General features: G+C 61.1%; 1 protein-coding gene across 1 annotated transcript; it reads right to left on the minus strand.

Moving 5' to 3' along the window:
- Positions 1-1,971: 1,971 nt before the first annotated feature.
- On the minus strand, positions 1,972-11,446 carry KLF16 (KLF transcription factor 16). Its single transcript, XM_084885485.1, has 2 exons — positions 10,823-11,446; positions 1,972-4,177 (listed from the first exon to the last, which is right to left on the minus strand). Exons 1-2 carry the CDS (start codon positions 11,277-11,279, stop codon positions 3,876-3,878), a joined length of 759 nt encoding a protein of 252 aa, XP_084741611.1. The 5' UTR covers positions 11,280-11,446; the 3' UTR covers positions 1,972-3,875.
- Between the last annotated feature and the right edge of the window lie 6,228 nt (positions 11,447-17,674).

Raw genomic sequence — 17,674 nt, forward strand, 5'->3', positions numbered from 1 at the left:
TAAAAACTGCAATCCCCACCCTCTCTATGAACCGTTGGCTACCCTGGGCCCACCAGATGGCAATTGCCAAGCAGCCCCTGTGAACAGGGTGGGGAGGTCTGTGCAGGTCCCCTCTCTCCCAGCCCACCTCTCTCCTTACCCCAGCTAACTGGCATTGAGGGCATTTGAGCTGGAGACCCCTCACCCAGGGGTCTCTCACACCTCTCCACCCACAACAGAAGGGTTGATGTAGTCCTGACAATGCTAGTGAGGGGAAATAAGTGCTCACACTCATCAGTGCTCCATTCATCCTCAAGGGCCTTGGCCATTCATTCCACAAATGTTTACCAAGTATCTGCTCCACACCAGCCAGACAGTGCTAGAAAATCGGTGAACAAAGCAGAGACCCCCTACCCTGAAAGGAGGAAGACAGACACAGGACATTTAGGAAATAAGTAAATGAGATAGCGTGATTCAAGGCAGGAAGTGCTGGATTGGGGGGAGAACAGGGCAGGGCTGGGGAAAGAAGTGATCTGCATAGTCCTATGGGAAAGTGGGATTTGAGCAGTCCTGAGGAAGGTAAAGAGGAGCCAAGCAGACATCTAGGGCAAGAGCATTCCAAGTGGAGAGCACAGCACATGCAAAGGCGCTGGGACAGGTCTGTGCCTGGCATGTTGGAGGGAAAGTGTGGAGGAAGCCTGTATGGCTGAAGCACAGTGAGCAAGGAGGAAAGAGAGGTGAGAGCAGAGAGGGAAGGGGGGTGGGATGGGGCAGGACCTTTGGGGCCTCGGGGAGAACTTGGGTCTTCATCCTGAGGAATGAGAGAACCCTGGAGAGCTGTGGGCAGAGGAGGGGTGGTGCCTCAGATGTTCACACGTGCTGGCTGCTGTGGGAGAACTGTCAGGGTATGGGCAAAGGCAGGACCTGTCTCAGGCGCTCGCTTGCGCCCTCTGGTGGAGACCATGAGGACAGACTGCTGTAGTAGCTAAGCAGCTCCAGGTGGACCGTGATGGTCAGGGGGTGCCGTTGGCACACAGGGGAACCTGAGCAGGGCGGGGGCAGTGGCTGCGTGCCAATGGAGGGTCCAGAAGGCAGGAGGGGACGTCTAGCTGTCTCCAGGGCATGTGGGAGTGTGCACGGGAGACTGAGGGAGGGGTTGTGCCCACGGAGCCTGCTTTCGAGGAACTCTGCCACAAAGCGACAGGGAAGCCTGCCAGAGGGGACAGGGGTCCAGGGAGTGATGTCGGAGGTCTTTCTGCGCAGAATCCGATGGAAGGAGAACAAGATGGAGGGGGTGCAAGGAGGAGGCTGTCCTCGAATAAAGGTGAGAGCCGATGCTCAGAACAGGGGCGACTCTGGCAGCCACAAGGACAAGACCCCAAGGAAAGCTGGGTGGGAGCCCTGTGCCAGGGAGCCCTCCCCCCAACTACACCCCCCAAGGGTCTGCACCCACAGCCCTCCCTCAGGACTTTGGAGACTGCCTGAATCTAGGGTGCCTTTTTCCGAGGAGGGGGTTCAAAGTTCACACCAGCTTCTCAATGCTCCAAGGCATGGCAGTGTCCCTCCCTATGCCCCCCACCCCCGCCTTCCTCCCAATGGGGAGCGTACAGTAAGCTCACAATGTAGGAGCTGCCGGGCCAGCACAGGAGCCTGAGCGCGGGCTCTCCCGGCCCCGCCCCCGGCTGTCACGGCGCCTCGGTAGCCGGGTAACGGGCGGGAGGTGGGCGACGTGGCAGCTGCACCAGGCGTGGGAGACGCTAGGGGCAGCGTGTCGTGCAGCAGGCAGCCTCCCGCCTCCCGGAGACTAAGGCTGCGGGTGTGATTTCGTGTCCCAGCCACCGTGGGCTTGCCAAGACCCCCACCGATTCTCTGCATCCGCTAGCCCTCTGTCTGTTTCCCCAAAAGGTTGGTGACCTTGAGGCCACACGGGTGAGTGAGGCAGAGCCCACCTGCTGGGGGCCAGCAGTGGGAAAAACCACACTGGCTCTGAGCTGGGTTTAAAAAAGGTCTTGTTTAATTAAATACAAGGATAAGGTCAGACAGGGCAAGGGAGAGGGGTGCCACCAGAGAAAGCACAAGTCCCTAGGGATGCTACCCCCGCCCCCATCCCCCCTTGAAAGGCCACAGCTACCACTGGCCCCTTGGAGGAGGGGGCATGGGTCTCTCCAGGCCCCTCAACAGGGGCCGGACATCAGAGTTCTCAGCTTCCCGGGCCCTGGGCCCCGGAGCCCACCGTGGACAGGAACCGGCCGGGCCTAGGACATCTAGGGAACATCCACACGGACACAAAGGTGAATGGGACACACCCCTCTGCCCTCAAGGTCGAGGGCATTCCCCTCTGGGAGAGCAGGACTGAGGGCAGATGGGCCTGCCCGTAGGCTGAACCGCAGACAGACCCTCCGCACCCAGCCCCAAGAGGACCTGCCGCACCCACCCCTGGATCCTGCCAGGCTGAGGGTCCACTCCACAACGGGGCCATCCATCCACCCGCCCGCCCGCCCATCAGGACAAGGAAGGCTCTGGAATAAATGCAGATGCCCCAAACCTCCCGCAGCCTATGGGGGGGGGGGCAGACAAGCCCTTTCAGGGTCTGGGCGCAGGGAGCCTGGTCCCTTCCCACTCCAGAGCAGGGGGCTGGGTCCGCAGTCCCTCGGTCCAAAATGAAACCTAACCAGCTTCACCAGAGGACATGGCATCCACCCCTCCACCCCAGGATGGTCACAACGACCCCCCTCACCTTCTCCTGAGGACGACAGACCACCCTCCCTGGCCCTGATCAAGAGAGACTGGCGCCTGAAAAAACATTCTACCCGGTCCACACACACACACACAACCCCGCTACTCCCAGGGGCCGGGGCCAGTCCTCCTGCCTCCTCTCCTTGCGGGCGGCAGCTCAGGCCCGGCAGTCCGGGGGACATGCAGCGAGGGGCAGGCTGGAGCCTGGGCTCCCACCGCCACCTGCAGGGTGGGGAGGGGTGCATTGAGCCCAGCGGCCGCCCGGTCCCCGGAGGGAGGGCATGATTGTCACGCGATGCTGTGGAAGGCCAGCGTCGGGGGCAGGGAGCAGCTGCGGCTCCAGCTTCTCACGTACCCGAACACGCCGCACCCACCCGGGGGCAGGACGGCACCCCAGCCAGCAGAGGCAAGAAAATAAATAAGCCAGCATTCACTCCATCCCCACGTCCACATCCCCCCAAAGTGAGGCAAATGCTCTTTGGAAGAACCCTGTTCCTCTCCCACCCTCCCCTACATCTCAGAAGCAAAACCCAGACCCTTCGGTTACCCACCCCCTCCCCCTGCCCACCTGCCCCCCATGGGCAGTGGGGCAGAACCTGTTAACACCTGAGATCGAATACCCGAGTGGGGGACGGCTGGGCCGCACCCCATTTCCCTGAACATCTCCAATGGCTTTCCGTGGGGTGAGGAGCCCCGGGCGGGCGGGCGGGCAGGGGCAGGTGTGCCCTCAGTCACCCCTGGATCCTCTATGGCTCTTTGCTCACTTCTTCCCAATCTAGAGAGGGGCCTGGGGCTGATCCCAAGCACTGGGCAGGGGGCACCTTTCCTGGCCCCCCTCCACACACATATCCCCCCCAAGCAGGGAAGTGGCAAAGGGGAGAGGGGAGCACCTGCCAGCCACCCACGGGGGGTCCCAGTTGAGCAGACGGGAAGAATCATATAGGTCGTGGCTATTTACAAACACGGGCCCCAGCCACCCGTGGTGGGGGGCGTATCCCAAAGGTCCAGCCGACCCCAGTCTCGTCTCGGGCCCCCTCCTCGCCTTCCCGAGGGGACCAGAGGCGTCGGGGCCCTCGGGGGGGACGCTGGAAGGGTGCCTGGACCGCAGGCATGTTGCTGGTGCTCTGGGCGGGGCGAGAGCCAGGCGGGCCGGGCGGGCCCTACAGGCCGGCGGGGGCCGGGCTGGGGGCCGGGCTGGGCGCGGGGCTGCCCGCCAGGCTGCAGGGCAGGGAGCCGCTGGGAGAGGTGCTGCGGGCGCCGGGGCGGCGGAGCAGTTCGGGGCGGAAGCCGGGGTGACGGCGGGCGTGCTTGGTGAGGTGGTCGCTGCGGGTGAAGCGCTTGGAGCAGAGCGGGCAGGGGAAGCGCTTCTCGCCGGTGTGCGTCCGGTGGTGGCGGGCCAGCTCGTCCGAGCGCGCGAACTTCTTGTCGCAGCCCGGCCAGTCGCAGGCGAAGGGGCGCTCACCTGGTGGGCGAGGCAGAGGTAGAGAGACAGCGTCAGTGCATGAGGTCGGGGGACGCCCCGGTCATTTGTTTCTTCCCGCCCCCTCGAATCTAGACTCTAGAGTAGGGGTGTCGAACTCAATCAGAGGGGCCAAAATCTAAAATCCAGCCTAAATCGCGGGCCGAATGGTTTACTGAACAGTCATAAACTGACAATGTCATAAACTGACAGCGGAGTGCAGTGATGACAGCGCGGTGCGGGCCACATTGCAAGGCCTGGTGGGCTGGATTTGGCCCGCGGGCCTTGTGTTTGACATATGTGCTCTAGAGGCTGGATTCTGGGTGTGAATGTGAGCCGTGTAAATGCAAAAAACAAAGGACCCCGCTCAGTTCACAAAGCCCTAGTGGACATCCTCGGCCCTGATTTCCTGGGAGCTTGCAGTAACTCTCCACCAGCTAAAAGTAAGACCCACAGGGCCTGGCTCCTGCCAGCCCCCGCACCCTCCCGCCAGCCCCGCCGTGGCGGTGAGGTGTGTGTCTGCCACACGGGTGCAGGCTCAGGCGCACGCTGGGTTTCCGGAGGGGCTTCCTTCATGCAGACTGGCCTCCCCATCCCCACCCTCACCCTCCTCGGTTTGGGGATTCAAGGTGTGAGCGCCCACAGTTCACTTCCCTCCTTTTGGAGAGGACCACCCAGGTGCAAAGGGGTAACATCATCGAGGCACTCACCCCTCGGCTGACCTCCGTGGCCCCTCTGTGTGCAGACAGACATGTGGAGGGCCATCCTGGGTCAGCTGCATCCCTGCCTCCTTAGGTCCCCACTGCAGGTCCCGCCTCCGGGAAGGGATGGGTGGCAGGGGCATAGGCAGGTCCCCACCCTGCAACTTCCTCTGAAGACCACACCCACTGCCCAAGCAGACCTCACCCATCCTGCCCACCCCCGACCCAAGCCCCACCCCATACAACCCCGTCTGGGGGTCTCCGCTGCCCCACAACCATGCCGCACCCCACCCCCAGAGTCTCAAAGTCTCAACTACCATGTCTCCCCAGCAGGAGGGGAGACAGGGGCCAAAGGGCCGGGCATCTGGCCCCTGAGATGCCCCTGAGATGACCCTGGGCCCTGCTCGCCTGATGCCCAGTTCTGGAGTGTGTGTGTGGCTTGTGTACACAGAATGTGGATATGTGGGGGTTGGGGGTGGGGGACGGGCACAGCCTGGTCAGGTGTTGCCTCCTGAGTTACACACTAAAAGGCTTCCTGTGGACACTCCGGTGACCGGGGCTGACCCTTTTTCTGGGAACACGCCCACCGGTGGGGGGCAGGTGTTGGGGAGACAGACAGGAGAGGGTCCTCAGCCAGGGTCAGGTAAGACTCCCAAAGCAGGACCCCATGGTGAGGGACCCAGGAGACGGAGATGACCAGGAGACAGCAGGAGGGACCACAGGACAGACCTGCAGCATTTTCAGGGTAACCTGCCCGGGGGAAAGAGCGTGGTGGGGACACCAGGGGACTCCCCAGGGGCTCAGCCATCACCGGGCCCAGGAAACAGCTGTATGAAGCCTTCCCTCCCCCTCCCTTCCTCCAGGCTACACATGGACACCCCAGCATGACAGGAGAGGGGGGTCAGCAGCCTCACAGGCCCCCAGCAGGGTTCTTGTGGGGTCCGTGCGGGTCCTGCTCACAGCTGGAGGAGGGCAGTCCCCAGGAGGATGTGAACCCAGGTGTCTGGGAAGGGGTCCTAGTGCCACCTTCCCCGGGGAGGGGCTGAGGGGAGAGCGGGACTGTCCCCAAGACCGCAGGCAGTGAGAATCCCCGGGGCTGCCCCTCACACCCCCGCCTCCCCACACATCCCCAGGGGGGCGGGGCCGCAGCAGCTGGGGGCGGGGCCGCAGCAGGGGCGTCCTCTACAGAATCAGGGGCTCAAGAGCCCGGAAAGGATCCCCACCTCACCTCCATGGCGGCGGCCCTCAGAGGGGGGGTCTGGGGGAGGGAGGGCTGCGGGCTCCGGGCTGGGCCTGGGCGCCCCTGAGGGACACACAGTCGTGTAGCCATCTTGCAGGGCACGGCGGGAGAGCAGGGGGGCGGAGTCCTCCCGCGGCCTCTGTAGCCCGCAGGAGGCTCACTTCCCCATTGAGGGCCCTGGGCTGGTCCCCACCTGCACCCCTCCACCCGGCAGCTCCACCTTCAGAGCCGGGTGCATGGGGCCGCCGTGCCGGCCAGGACAGGTCCAACGCGGCGGAAGCCGCTCGCTCGGAGCACGGCTGCCGCACAGGCTCCCTGGCGTGGGGACCTCCCCGGCCCCAGCCCTCGCTGCTCACGTGGCCCGCCCCCACCATGCTGGGCAGATGCCTGCAAAGATGCCAGGCCCCGCCACCCTCTCACAGTCCGGGAAAGGGGGGGCATTTAGAGACTCGGGGCCAGTGAGAGCCCCAGATATGGCCAGCTGGCTGCCCCAGGCATCCTGGCTTGAGCGGGTGCTAGAGAACATGCCAAGCGGTGGGTGAGGCCAGGGCGGGCTTAACCCTGTGATGGGCTGGGCCACGGTGAACTAGGGACAGCCAGGAACCACCACCCGGCATCGGAATGGTCTCCCCTCACCCTGCAGGTGCCCGGCCCCACCCCCACCCGCCCCCTTTCCTGGCTTTTAAACCTTTGTGCTCAGCGTCTCCTGGGGGTGATACTGCTCCCCGCCCCCGACCTGGTATGCCCAGGACATCTCTGGAAAGAGTCCGCACACCCAGAGCCTCAAGCTCAGCCTTCTGGCTCGAGTCAGGCAGCAGCTAGCACATTTGCCCACCATCTCACCCATGTACCCACCACCCCAGTGTGCAGCTATGACTACTCCCACTTATTTAAAAAATGATGGTCATTTGCAGTCCCTCCCTGTCCCTCTCCTCCCTCCTGGAGGACCCAGGCTGCCCCAGCTCACTTCCTAACCAGACTGGCACCTTTGGCATAAAGCGGGGCTCTTGGGGCTGGAGGTGAGGAGGCACAGCTCCCACAGCCCCCCCCCCCCAAAAAAAGTGAGTGTGTGTGTGTGTGTGTGTGTCAATGGGCAAAGGCGATCCACCCAGCCCGCCCCCTCCCTGGGAGGCCAGCTCTCACTCCCGTATCATTTGCCCAATGCCTGGCCATCTGGGCCAGCTTTATCAGGGAGCCTGGGTGGTGGGTGGTTATCACCCCCTGCAATGTTGGGGGCCCTCCCCCACCCCCAGCTGGGGCACAGGCATCTGAGGCCAGTTCCAGCTGCTCTCTGCACCCCTGCCCACTGGAGAAGGCCAGGAGGTGGGGAGGCAGCTCCTGGGGAACCATGCCCTGCTCAGGCCTAGCAATGGCCCGGCCTAACCCCAGATAAGCCACCAGTCTGCTGAGCCCCACCTGGCCTTAAGAGAGCTCCAGCTCTGTCGGGGGAGCATGCTACTACCCCTCCAGGCCTCAGTTTCCCCATCTGCCTCTCCTCCTGGGGGCCTCTTCGGCAAACTATAATTATCACCACCACCCCGCCACCTTGGGCTGTGGGATCGGAAGACGGGGGGGTCACTCTAGCCCCTGTCCTCCACATCCTGAGGCTTCCCCCTCCTCCCCAATTCATAAATCAGCCCTCCCCTCCCCTGCCTTATAGTGGCCTGGCTCCTCCACCCCAAATCCCTTCTCCATAAGCGGATTTCCCTCTGCAAAACCCAGCTCTCTCCTCCGGTCCCCACCCGGCGGCCCCCCACCCTGCCCCTCGGATTAAATGAAGCCCGGAGGCTGCTCTTCCCCCTCCTCACCTCACAGGAGGTCTCCTCAAAGCCACACCCAGTGCCCCTGCCCCCCTCCGGCAATCAGGGTGCTGTCCCCTCTCCTGGGACACACCCCTCCCTGCCCCACCTGATCCCCGGGGTTCAGGTTTCTACGGAGAAGCCTCTTGTTCCAAGGGAGCCTTTTCCTCCATCAACCCCCGCGGTTCTGGGTCCCAGGGGACAGGACTGGGGGGGGGGGGGGGCGGCCCAGTACCTTGCTCAGAGTAGGTGCTCAGCTACTATTTATCAGACTAAGGTAGACAGGGTTTTAGAGTCAAGGGGGAGGAGGGGTCTCAACTGGAGGTGATCCTGAACCCCCACTCCATGGGACACTGGGCAATATCAGGAACATCTCCATTGTCATGTGGGGGAGAGCTCCTGGCACCCGAGGGGGGAGGCCCAGGGGAGCTGAGCCCCCTGGAGGCGCACATGGCTGCCTGCCTGCTGGGCACTGGGGGCGCAGACAGGGGAGCCCTCTGGAGATGAGGGAGGCTGGGAGAGCAGAGACAGCCAGCCTCTCCTCCCGCCCCCGCCCCATCTCCCTGCTCGCACTCCCGTATCCACAGCAACCGCAGTCAACATTTCCCGCAGCTTCCAAAGTCCTTGCCCGCCCCACGCACGAGAGCTCTGTGCTGGGCCGGGGGCTGCAGGCAGGGCACAGGAGACCACAGGGCAGCCCGCTCCGCCCCCTGTGAGCAGATCCCCGGGCCCCTCTGGCCTCTGCACCGCCCCCAGGCACCAAATGAAACAGGGTGATGGGGGCACCACACTCCCTCCATGCCCGTCTGCTCATCTACAGTAAGGCGAGGTCAGGATTGGCACTGCCGTTACAGGGAGAACACACCTCAGACAAGGTGGGTAGGGGCAGGAGTCTCTCCCAAGGGCCATTGGGAGGTCGGCTCGGCAGACAGCTAGCTCTAATTACTCTGTTCCTAGCCTTGGGACACCAGGATGAGCATGGATTCCCCACCCCCAAGCAAGCTCCCAGCAGCTGCCTGTCCAACGAGGGCCAGGAAAGCCAAAAGGCCTTCACACAGACTCCAGCGGGGCTTGGTGGTCCTGGGAGTCAAGGAGACACTGAACATGCAACCATTAAGCACACAAGTGTCCAAAACCCTTGAGAAACGGGACCAAGGGGCACCTGCCAAATGGGCCCAGGAGCTGCGCCCCACTAGATCCTTGCACTGCTGTTAAAACACAGCTCCGAGACGGGACGTCAGGGCCACAGCTCCCACAGGGCGCAGGACCCAGCACGGACGGCACTCTGTCCTCCCCACCGTCTGCCCTCACCCTTGCCACACCCCGACTCAGCCTCTCTGGCCTCGTGGCTCATTAAAAACAGGGATGGCAATACTGAAGTACTGGCCCCAGCAAGGAGCCCTCTCCCCCATGGACTCGGGGAGACGGTCACCCCTCCTGGGGACCTAGAGGTTCTCAAGGATCCCAAGACACCCCGGAGAAGTGGCCCATCACTCCACCCAGAAAGGCTGACAGAATCCAGGGGCAAAACCAAACCAAGTCAGGGCACTGGGGGTCTCCAAAAGGTTCTCAGAGAACAAATACCTCGGGCCGGAGATGGGACAGGTGGAAGGGCACTGAGATCCCTCTGTCCCCTCTGTCACACCTCCCACTGCAGCCGCCCCCACCTCCCGAGATTGAGCCACTGAACTCACCCCAAAGAGGCACTTCTCCATCTTCACGGACCCCCTAAATGTCCCTCCCACAAACATGAGGATACCACAATCTTTAAAGGCAAATAATATCCAGTGACTACAGAGAAAGATGGTCGCTCCTTTTAAGAGAATTTAGACCCCACCCAAGTCCTGTCCTGGCTGTGCTCACCCCTGAGAACAAGGGACAGAACAGAAGGAGAGGTGGGGAGAGTGCGGAACGGGGAGGGGGCTGCCAGCAGGCATGTGGCATTTGAGATCTGGCCACTGGCCTGAGGCTGCCTGCTGTGTGTCCACCACACTACTGGGAACCTGTCCACTGAGCCAAGACCCGCCTTCCCTGATCCCCAGCCCAAACTCACAGCTTGGTGGGCATTCTCATGGTGGGCATTCTCTGAGGTGGAGGAGGGGATCACAGCAAGATAAGGGGACACGGTGACAAAATAAAAGGGTGAGCAGCACCCCTTGACTCCAGGCTCCGCTAGATGCCCCACCACCCACTGGGCTGAGAGGTGACTGTGTCCCAAAAACCTACTGCACAACCCTGTGCACCTTCCGGGTTCTGCAGGGGGAGGGGGGAGGGGGCAACAACACGCTAGAAACAGGAAGAGGATTGATTCTTTCAGGGAGCCCTCCTCTCCAATCTCTCTCCTCCCCAGACTAAGGTCCCACCCCTCACCCCCAGCCCCCCCTCCGCCTAATTAAAACACCCCCTCCCCATCCTGGCCCCGTGCCAGGAGCGGCGCCTCCCTCTGAGCAGAACCCACAACGCTCTCCCGCAGACCGCGACGCCACTCCTCCTCCCTCCCTACAGCCAGGGAAACTGAGGCAGGGGAAGGGGAAGGGAAGGGGAAGGAGAACCTCAGAGCTGGGTGCTCCAACCGCAATGCACAGCACCCAGATCCAACGCAACAGAAAGTAAAAGAGAAAGAAGCCACCGGGAAAGGGGGCTGCCCGGGAGCCCCGCTCCCACTCCACGACCGCGCGGCGCCGCGCTCCCAGCGAGCCCCTGCCGCCGCCGCGCCCGCCATCCGCGCGCCGCCGGACCGCGTGGCCGCCACGCCCCCTGCGCGCGCCCCGCCCACCGGGCCCCGCCCTCCCGGCAGGCGCGGCGGCCGCCCGGGCGCGCCCCCCACCCCGCCCCCGACCCGCCACGCAGTTTCGGGGTCCCGGCGGGGGAGGGGGCCCAGGAGGCCGGCCCGGCGGGCCGGACTCACCCGTGTGCGTCCGCAGGTGCGACTTGAGGTGCGAGGACTTGTAGTAGGCTTTGGCGCAGCCCGGGAAGGGGCAGCGGTGGCTCTTGGCGGCGGCGGGCGCGGCGCCGGGGGCGCGGCCGGAGGACGGAGACGAAGCGGCCGAGGAGGAGGAGGCGGGCGAGGCGCCCCCCGGGGCCGCGGCGGACCCGCCTCGCAGGTCGGCCAGGATACTGGCGGCCAGCAGGTGGGGCGCGGCGGCGGCTCCGGGGCCCGAGCCCGGGGCAGCCCGGGAGGGCGGCGTTGGCGGCCCCGGGGGCCCGGGCGGGGCGGCCTCGCGGCGTGGCGCGCGCACATCCAGGCCGGCGGCGGGGCCCGCGCCCTCGGGGCCCGGCCGCCCGCGGTGCACCACGGCGCCCGAAGAGATGGCCATGAGCACGTCGGCTGCGAAGTAATCCACACACGCTACCGCCGCCGACATGCCGGGAAAGGGCGCGCGGCGCGGACCGAGCGGAGGTGGCGGGAGCGGAGCCCGTCCGGCCGGCGGCGGCTGCTCGAGTGCGGGAGGAGGAGGCCGGTGCGCGCCGCCGCCGCCGCCCGCGCTCGACCCGCCCCGCCCCGCCTGACGCGCCCTGACGCACCGGAGCCCGCGGGGGCGGCCACGTCCCGCCCCGCCCGGAGGACGCCCCCTCGGGGCGCCGCGGCCACGCCCCCAGCCCGGCGCGCCCTCCAGCCAGCCGCACGCTGCCGCCCGGGGCGGGGTCCGGGCGGACGGAGCCGCCTCCCTGGCGCGCCCCCTCCGGCCCGAGAGCGCGCCCCGGCCTTCGACCCTGTGCTCTCCTTCCCACGCGGGGTTCCAGGCCTGGAGCCGACCCTCCGGGTGCGCCCCTTCTGCTGCCGCAAGACCTCCAGGCACCTCCCCGAGAGCCCCCTCCACCAGGGCGCCACGCCCCTCCTCCCCGGGCCGGACCGCCCCGCCCCCTCCGGCGCACCCCTCCTCCGCGCGCTCCCCGCCCCTCGCGGGCGCGCCCATCCCACGGCGCGGCGCGCGGCAAGCCGGAGACCGCCCCTTCCCCAGCGCTGCCCCCGGGCCCCAGCGCGCCCCCGTTCGAGAGGGGGGAGGGCTCCACACCCCACGTGGCTGGGTGGGGGTACGGAGGCGGCCAGCCCCGCCTTCTGGCCACGTGCGCGACCCTTCCCCCCACACACACCGGGCCTAGTGCCCTGCTTGACTGCGCGCATGTGTCCCCTCGCCGCCTTTGGTGGTAGTCCCCATGCTGCACCCTGAGGCTCCCGGGGCCGCCCAGGCCTAGGCGCCGGAGGAGTGGGCCGCCCCACCCCCCGGGGCGAACGAACCCGTGTTCGTTCCTCTTTTTGCGCCCCATTCGGGAGTCCCTCTGCTCGCCTCTTTAGGACCGAGGGTTAGTGTGCGTTCCGGAAAGGGGTTGGGAAAAGGAACCTACTGGGATCGCCAAAGGCTGGGCTCGGGGCGCCTTGGCGAGGCAGAGCGCACGGCCCTGCCGAGACACGCGGGGTGCGGACACCGCTCCCCGGAGCTGGGCAGGGATCCTTATAGCTTGAACGATGAAAGTGTGGTCTAAGCCCTGGAGGATGTCCAGACCAAGTTTAATAGCTGAGGACGCAAATGGCCGGGGCTCGCAGCCCCAAAGTGGTGGGTGCAGGCCAGTGGGCGACCACGCCCCCGCCCCTTCCTCTGCCAGCGGTGGCGGCGTTGCAGTGGCCTGAGCGGCCTCCAGGGGGCCTGCGCGGCCTCCCCGCCCAGATTACAGTCCCCAATGCTAGCTTGGCGACCTGCATGTGCACAGGGGCCGTGAACCTGGCCCCATCCGGGAACTCGATCCTTACCCTCTCCACTCGCAACTCCTAACTGGCCTGATACCGCTGAGCTCCTCTACCCCCAGGTTAGCCACTGGCCCCTGGGGTTCCGCCCCTTGATACTAACTTGTGGCGGCCCAGAGGGAAAAGGGAGAAATGGAGCGTTGACTTCAGGATGCAGAGACGAAATGCAGCCCAATGGGCTCCCTGTGACAGACAAGCCCAGGCGCTCCGAGGCCACTCTGGGCAGCCATTATCCAGGTGGCATTCATTGGGCGCTGGCGGTCAGCATTCCTGCCAACCTGGGCCCCCTGTACCTTTGAAGATCTAGGTGGGTAGGCTCCCAAACCCCCATCTCTGTAGTCCCACCCACAGGTGCTGCTAGGTCCCCACAACCCAATTTCTCCAAACCCAGAAGAGGCAGGCAACCCTTTGCAGGGTCTGCCCACCAGGCAACACAGGAAAATAGCAGAGTGAGAAAAAGGCTGACCTCCAGGGCCTCAGTCAAGGGCAAGGCAACTGGAAGTTGACAGTGGCATGGGTGAGCAGGCACAGGCCTGGCAAGTGGAGGCAGTAGGGGTAGTGTCCCAGAGGCAGATCCATCTGGGGCCTGAAGTGTGAGAACCTCAGGCTGGTGTGGCAGGAATGCAGGGCAGTGGCTGAAGAGGTACCCTCTTCCTCCAGAGGGAAGGAGATAAGCTGTGGCAAGGCAGGGTCAGGACTGCCATACAGGCTGTGCCCAGCAGGCTCAGTGGTCCGGACAAGTCATTCTCTCAGGGCCTCAGATGTGCACCACTCCCAGGAATAATGAAGGTCTAGGGCCTCCATCTATGGGCCACGACAGCTGCTCGACCCCTGCTCTACCTGTGGAATTTCTGTTTACACCCAGGCCACCAGCAGATATATAACCCTCAATATATATGCTCTTCCCAAAAACCCACAGCCCCAGTATACTCATGAGAAAACAGAAGGCCAAATTAGGGGACATTTCATAAAACGCTCCCCAAACTGTCAAGGTCATGAAAAAAAAAGAAAGACTCGAAGTGCCCTAGACTGTAAGAGACTAAGGAGATGTGATGACTAAATATGATGTGGGGATCTGGGTTGGATCTTGGGACAGATAAGGATGTCAGTGGAAAATATGATGAGACTGGCATGTAGTTTGGAATGCACACAAGTCCATTTATTGGCTTTAACACAACGTTAACATGAAGGGCATTGGGTGAAATGTAGATACCACCTTTGCAACTTTTCTGAAAAAAACCCAAATGATTCCAAGATAAAAACTTTAAAACAAACATGGAGAGGGAACATGGGAGTAATTTAATAATAATGACCACATGGATAGTAGCAGCTTACATCAGAGGAACTATACATGGTATCATTGCTCTGTATACAGTTACCGAAATTGCCAATTTTGTGCCATTTGACGCACCAATTCCACTCCAAAAAAGGTACCAAAAAAATATTAATAAAGAAGCAAGTATGGCCTGGCCAGCATGGCTCAAGGAAGTCATGGCTTAATTACCAGTCAGGGCACATGTCCAGGTTGCAGGCTCAATCTCCAGTGTGGGGCATGCAGGAAGCAACCAATCAATGATTCTCTCTCCTCAATGATGTTTCTCTCTCTCCTTCTCTGAAATCAGTAAAAATACATATATTTTTAAAAAAGAAACAAGTATGTATAGCTAAACTATTTGTAATTGGAAAAAAGAAACCACCTCAACACTGGTTATTAAGTTAGGGAGTAAGTTCCTTGGGAGAAGCAGGACACAGGGTCAGGAAGGAGGAGCCAGCTTCAACTCCTGAGGAGGCCCGTTCATGCTGTGACCTCGGTAGCCTGCCCACAGTGATCACCTGTAGAGGGACCTGCAGGGACATGGGAGGAGCGAGATGGGATATGGAGATTTAGGAGTCAGTGGACCAGCTCCTCGGAGGGGCATGTCAGATAGCACACGCCCTATTCAGCCACCAGTGTGGTGTTGGGTGTTGGCAGATAGGACCCTAACCACTCAGTGTTTGTCCTGTTCACTACTCTGGTACAAATACTGGCCTACCCCTGGCCCGTAAGGCTTAGTCAGTTGAGCACCATCCTGTACACTGAAAGGTCACAAGATCCATTCCTGATCAGGGCACATACCCAGGCTATGGGTTCGATTCCCAGTCAGGGTGCTGCAGGAGGCAGCCGATCATTGTTTCTCTCTCTCCCTCCCTCTCTAAAAGTCAATACAAATATATCAATCCTAGCTGGTTTGGCTCAGTGAATAGATCGTTGGCCTATGGACTAAAGGGTCCTGGGTTCAATTCTGGTCTAGGACACATGCCCGGGTTGTGGGCTCAACCCCCAGAAGGGGGTGTGCAGGAGGCAGCCGATCAGTGATTCTCTCTTATCACTGATATTTCTATCTCTCCCTTCCTTTCTGAAATCAATAAAAATATATTTGAAAAATATATATATCAAAAAGCCCTGGCCAGCCGAAACCAGTTTGGCTCAGTGGATAGAGTGTTGGCCTGCGGATTGAAAGGTCCCGGGTTGATTCCGGTCAAGGGCATGTACCTTGGTTGCGGGCACAATCCCAGTGGGGGGTGTGCAGGAGGCAGCTGATCAATGATTCTCTCTCATTGATGTTTCTAGCTCTCTATCCCTCTCCCTTCCTCTCTATAAAAAAATAAAATATATTAAGAAAATAAAATAAAAAATCCCTGGCCAGTGTTAAGTAGGTAGAGTGTCGACCCGCACACAGAAGGGTCATAGGTTCGATTCCCAGTCTAGGGCACACACCAGGATTGCAGGCTAGATCCCTGACCCAGTCAGGGTGCATGCGGAGACAAACAATCGATGTTTCTCTCTCTTTCCCCCTTTTTCCCTTTCACTCTCTCTAAAAAATCAATGGAAAAAATATCCTCAGGTAAGGATTAACAAAACAAAACAAAAAAATTGGTTTATTTAGATGTTACCCAGCTGGTCTTCTCTTTAATCCAATTCTGATTTCAAAGAGTCACCAGAGTTAATAGATATCTGCCACCCCCTAGTCAAGCCAATGTTGTAGCAGTATGTCAGCCTTCTGTGATAGAGCATTTTAGAGATTAATGCACACTTCCCACTCTCTTAAGACATTCATGTTTATTTCCAACATGTGTGATGCTACTTACCATGGTCCAGGGATCCCTCACAGCCAAGAGTTCAGGGTAGGACAATGGATGTAACTAGAATGAAGCAAGCCCCAGCCAGGCCTAGCCAGAGAGTGGGCATACGACTGACCTACTACTGGCATGCCACACAGAATGCACTAGACCCCTGCTCAGAGCACTGGAGACAGACCCAGGGGCCCCATTCCTTCTCCAGGAAGTGGGAGGGACAGAATCTGGCTCTAACCTGGTGTTCACTTCCTTTCACATGGGGACTCCCTCCCCAGAACTCTTGCTCATCCTCACTCCTTGGCTGGCCCAAGATCCCTGAAAGTAGGGGCTGAGAGAGGCACCACGCAGGCTTCATTTGTCTGGCTCTCAAGGACCTGGGCCTGGCCTCCGGGCCGCCTCTCACAGGCCCATGTTCCTCCAGTCCCCACCTTATCTGCTGAAGGAGAAGAGCCATCTTCAGGATGCCCTCCTCCTCCGACATGGGTCAGGGGGAGCTCTGCTAGGCATGCTGGGCTTCAAAAAAAAATGGCCTCGGCCAGGCCCAGGCCCCTCTGAGTGTCACCTGCACGTATTACAGACACACACGACTGTGGTCTGTGCCCTGCCAGTGCCAGGCACTGGGGTCTGATGCTCAGAGCTCACTGTCCAGCAGAGGCATGAAGTGGCCCAAGACAATAAGCATCACAGGAACCCGAGGATAGAGCCACCCAGGCAGGTTCCCAGGGCTTGGCCCTGGGGGCAGCTTTGCCTGAGCTGTCTCCCCAGAAAGTGGAAACAATAGGGATGGTGAACCCAGCAGCTCAGGATTTTCATAAAGATCAACTTGGCACATGGCAGCAGTTGTGAAATGTAAGGAAGAGGGACTCTGATGCTGGGCATTCTGGTCTGATGAATCCCAAGGCCAATAAATCGTTGGTCCTGCACCCTAACCATGAGCCCTAAGCACTGCCCCAGGGGGAGGGAGATGCCCATGCCTTTAGACGAGGGTGCTTGGGGCTCCCACTAGAGGCCTCATTTCAGATCTGGGCCCCACAGTCATGCTCTGCCTTCCTGGAGAGGGGGTTTGTGCTCAGGGCCCCACTGAGCAACAGAACGCCACTGCCAGGCGTGAGCACACGTCCGGAAAACTTACAAAATGGAGAACAGAAAAACTGGCCCTTCTCCCATACAGCCAGACCCATGGGCCCTATCAAATGAAAGGGAAAGGGAGCGCATTCTGGAATGTACCACAGGCTTCCCCCATCACTGCCACTACATGGTCACCCTGAGTCTGGAGAAAGGCCCCGGTGAGCCCCTCACAGGCACCTGGTGTGGAGGAGCAAAGACTCACGGACTGCCCCATCAAGGTCAACATCATGTGCTGGGGGGGGCGGGGGGGATGCTCATACTTAACTTTCAGAATCCTCTCTGTCATGGAGTGTGCAAGGGATCAACTATTTATTATAAGATGACAAATTTCTCTCGACTACACCTATAAATCTAAGCCATCCCTCTTTCTGCAAAAATTAAAAATCAGGGTGAGGGAAGTGGTTAAGCCCATCTGAGGTTGTCAAGAAAAAAGAACCTGCAGAAGTGAGGAGAGGAGACGGGCTTCCAGACCTCCGTGATCAAGATAGGGGGCTCAGGCCGAAACCGGTTTGGCTCAGTGGATAGAGTGTCGGCCTGCAGAATCAAGGGTCCCGGGTTCGATTCTGGTCAAGGGCATGTACCTTGGTTGCAGGCACATCCCCAGTAAGGGGTGTGCAAGAGGCAGCTGATCGATGATTCTCTCTCATCGATGTTTCTAGCTCTCTATCCCTCTCTCTTCCTCTCTGTAAAAAAATTTTAAAAATTAAAAAAGCTCAGGCTGACTGGGATGACAGCCTAAAACAACCCACACGCAGGCCAGGGCTCAGCATA

This window comes from Pipistrellus hanaki (assembly GCF_964339955.1).
Source record: "Pipistrellus hanaki genome assembly, chromosome: 5".
NCBI classification, from domain to species: Eukaryota; Metazoa; Chordata; class Mammalia; order Chiroptera; family Vespertilionidae; genus Pipistrellus; species Pipistrellus hanaki.

Bases quoted from the DNA above. Each gene is read 5' to 3' on its own strand.
- KLF16 (XM_084885485.1), bottom strand. From the start codon at position 11,279: ATGTCGGCGGCGGTAGCGTGTGTGGATTACTTCGCAGCCGACGTGCTC. The intron at 4,178-10,822 runs GTGAGTCCGGCC...CTCGCCCACCAG, and splicing joins GCACCTGCGGACGCACACGG to GTGAGCGCCCCTTCGCCTGC.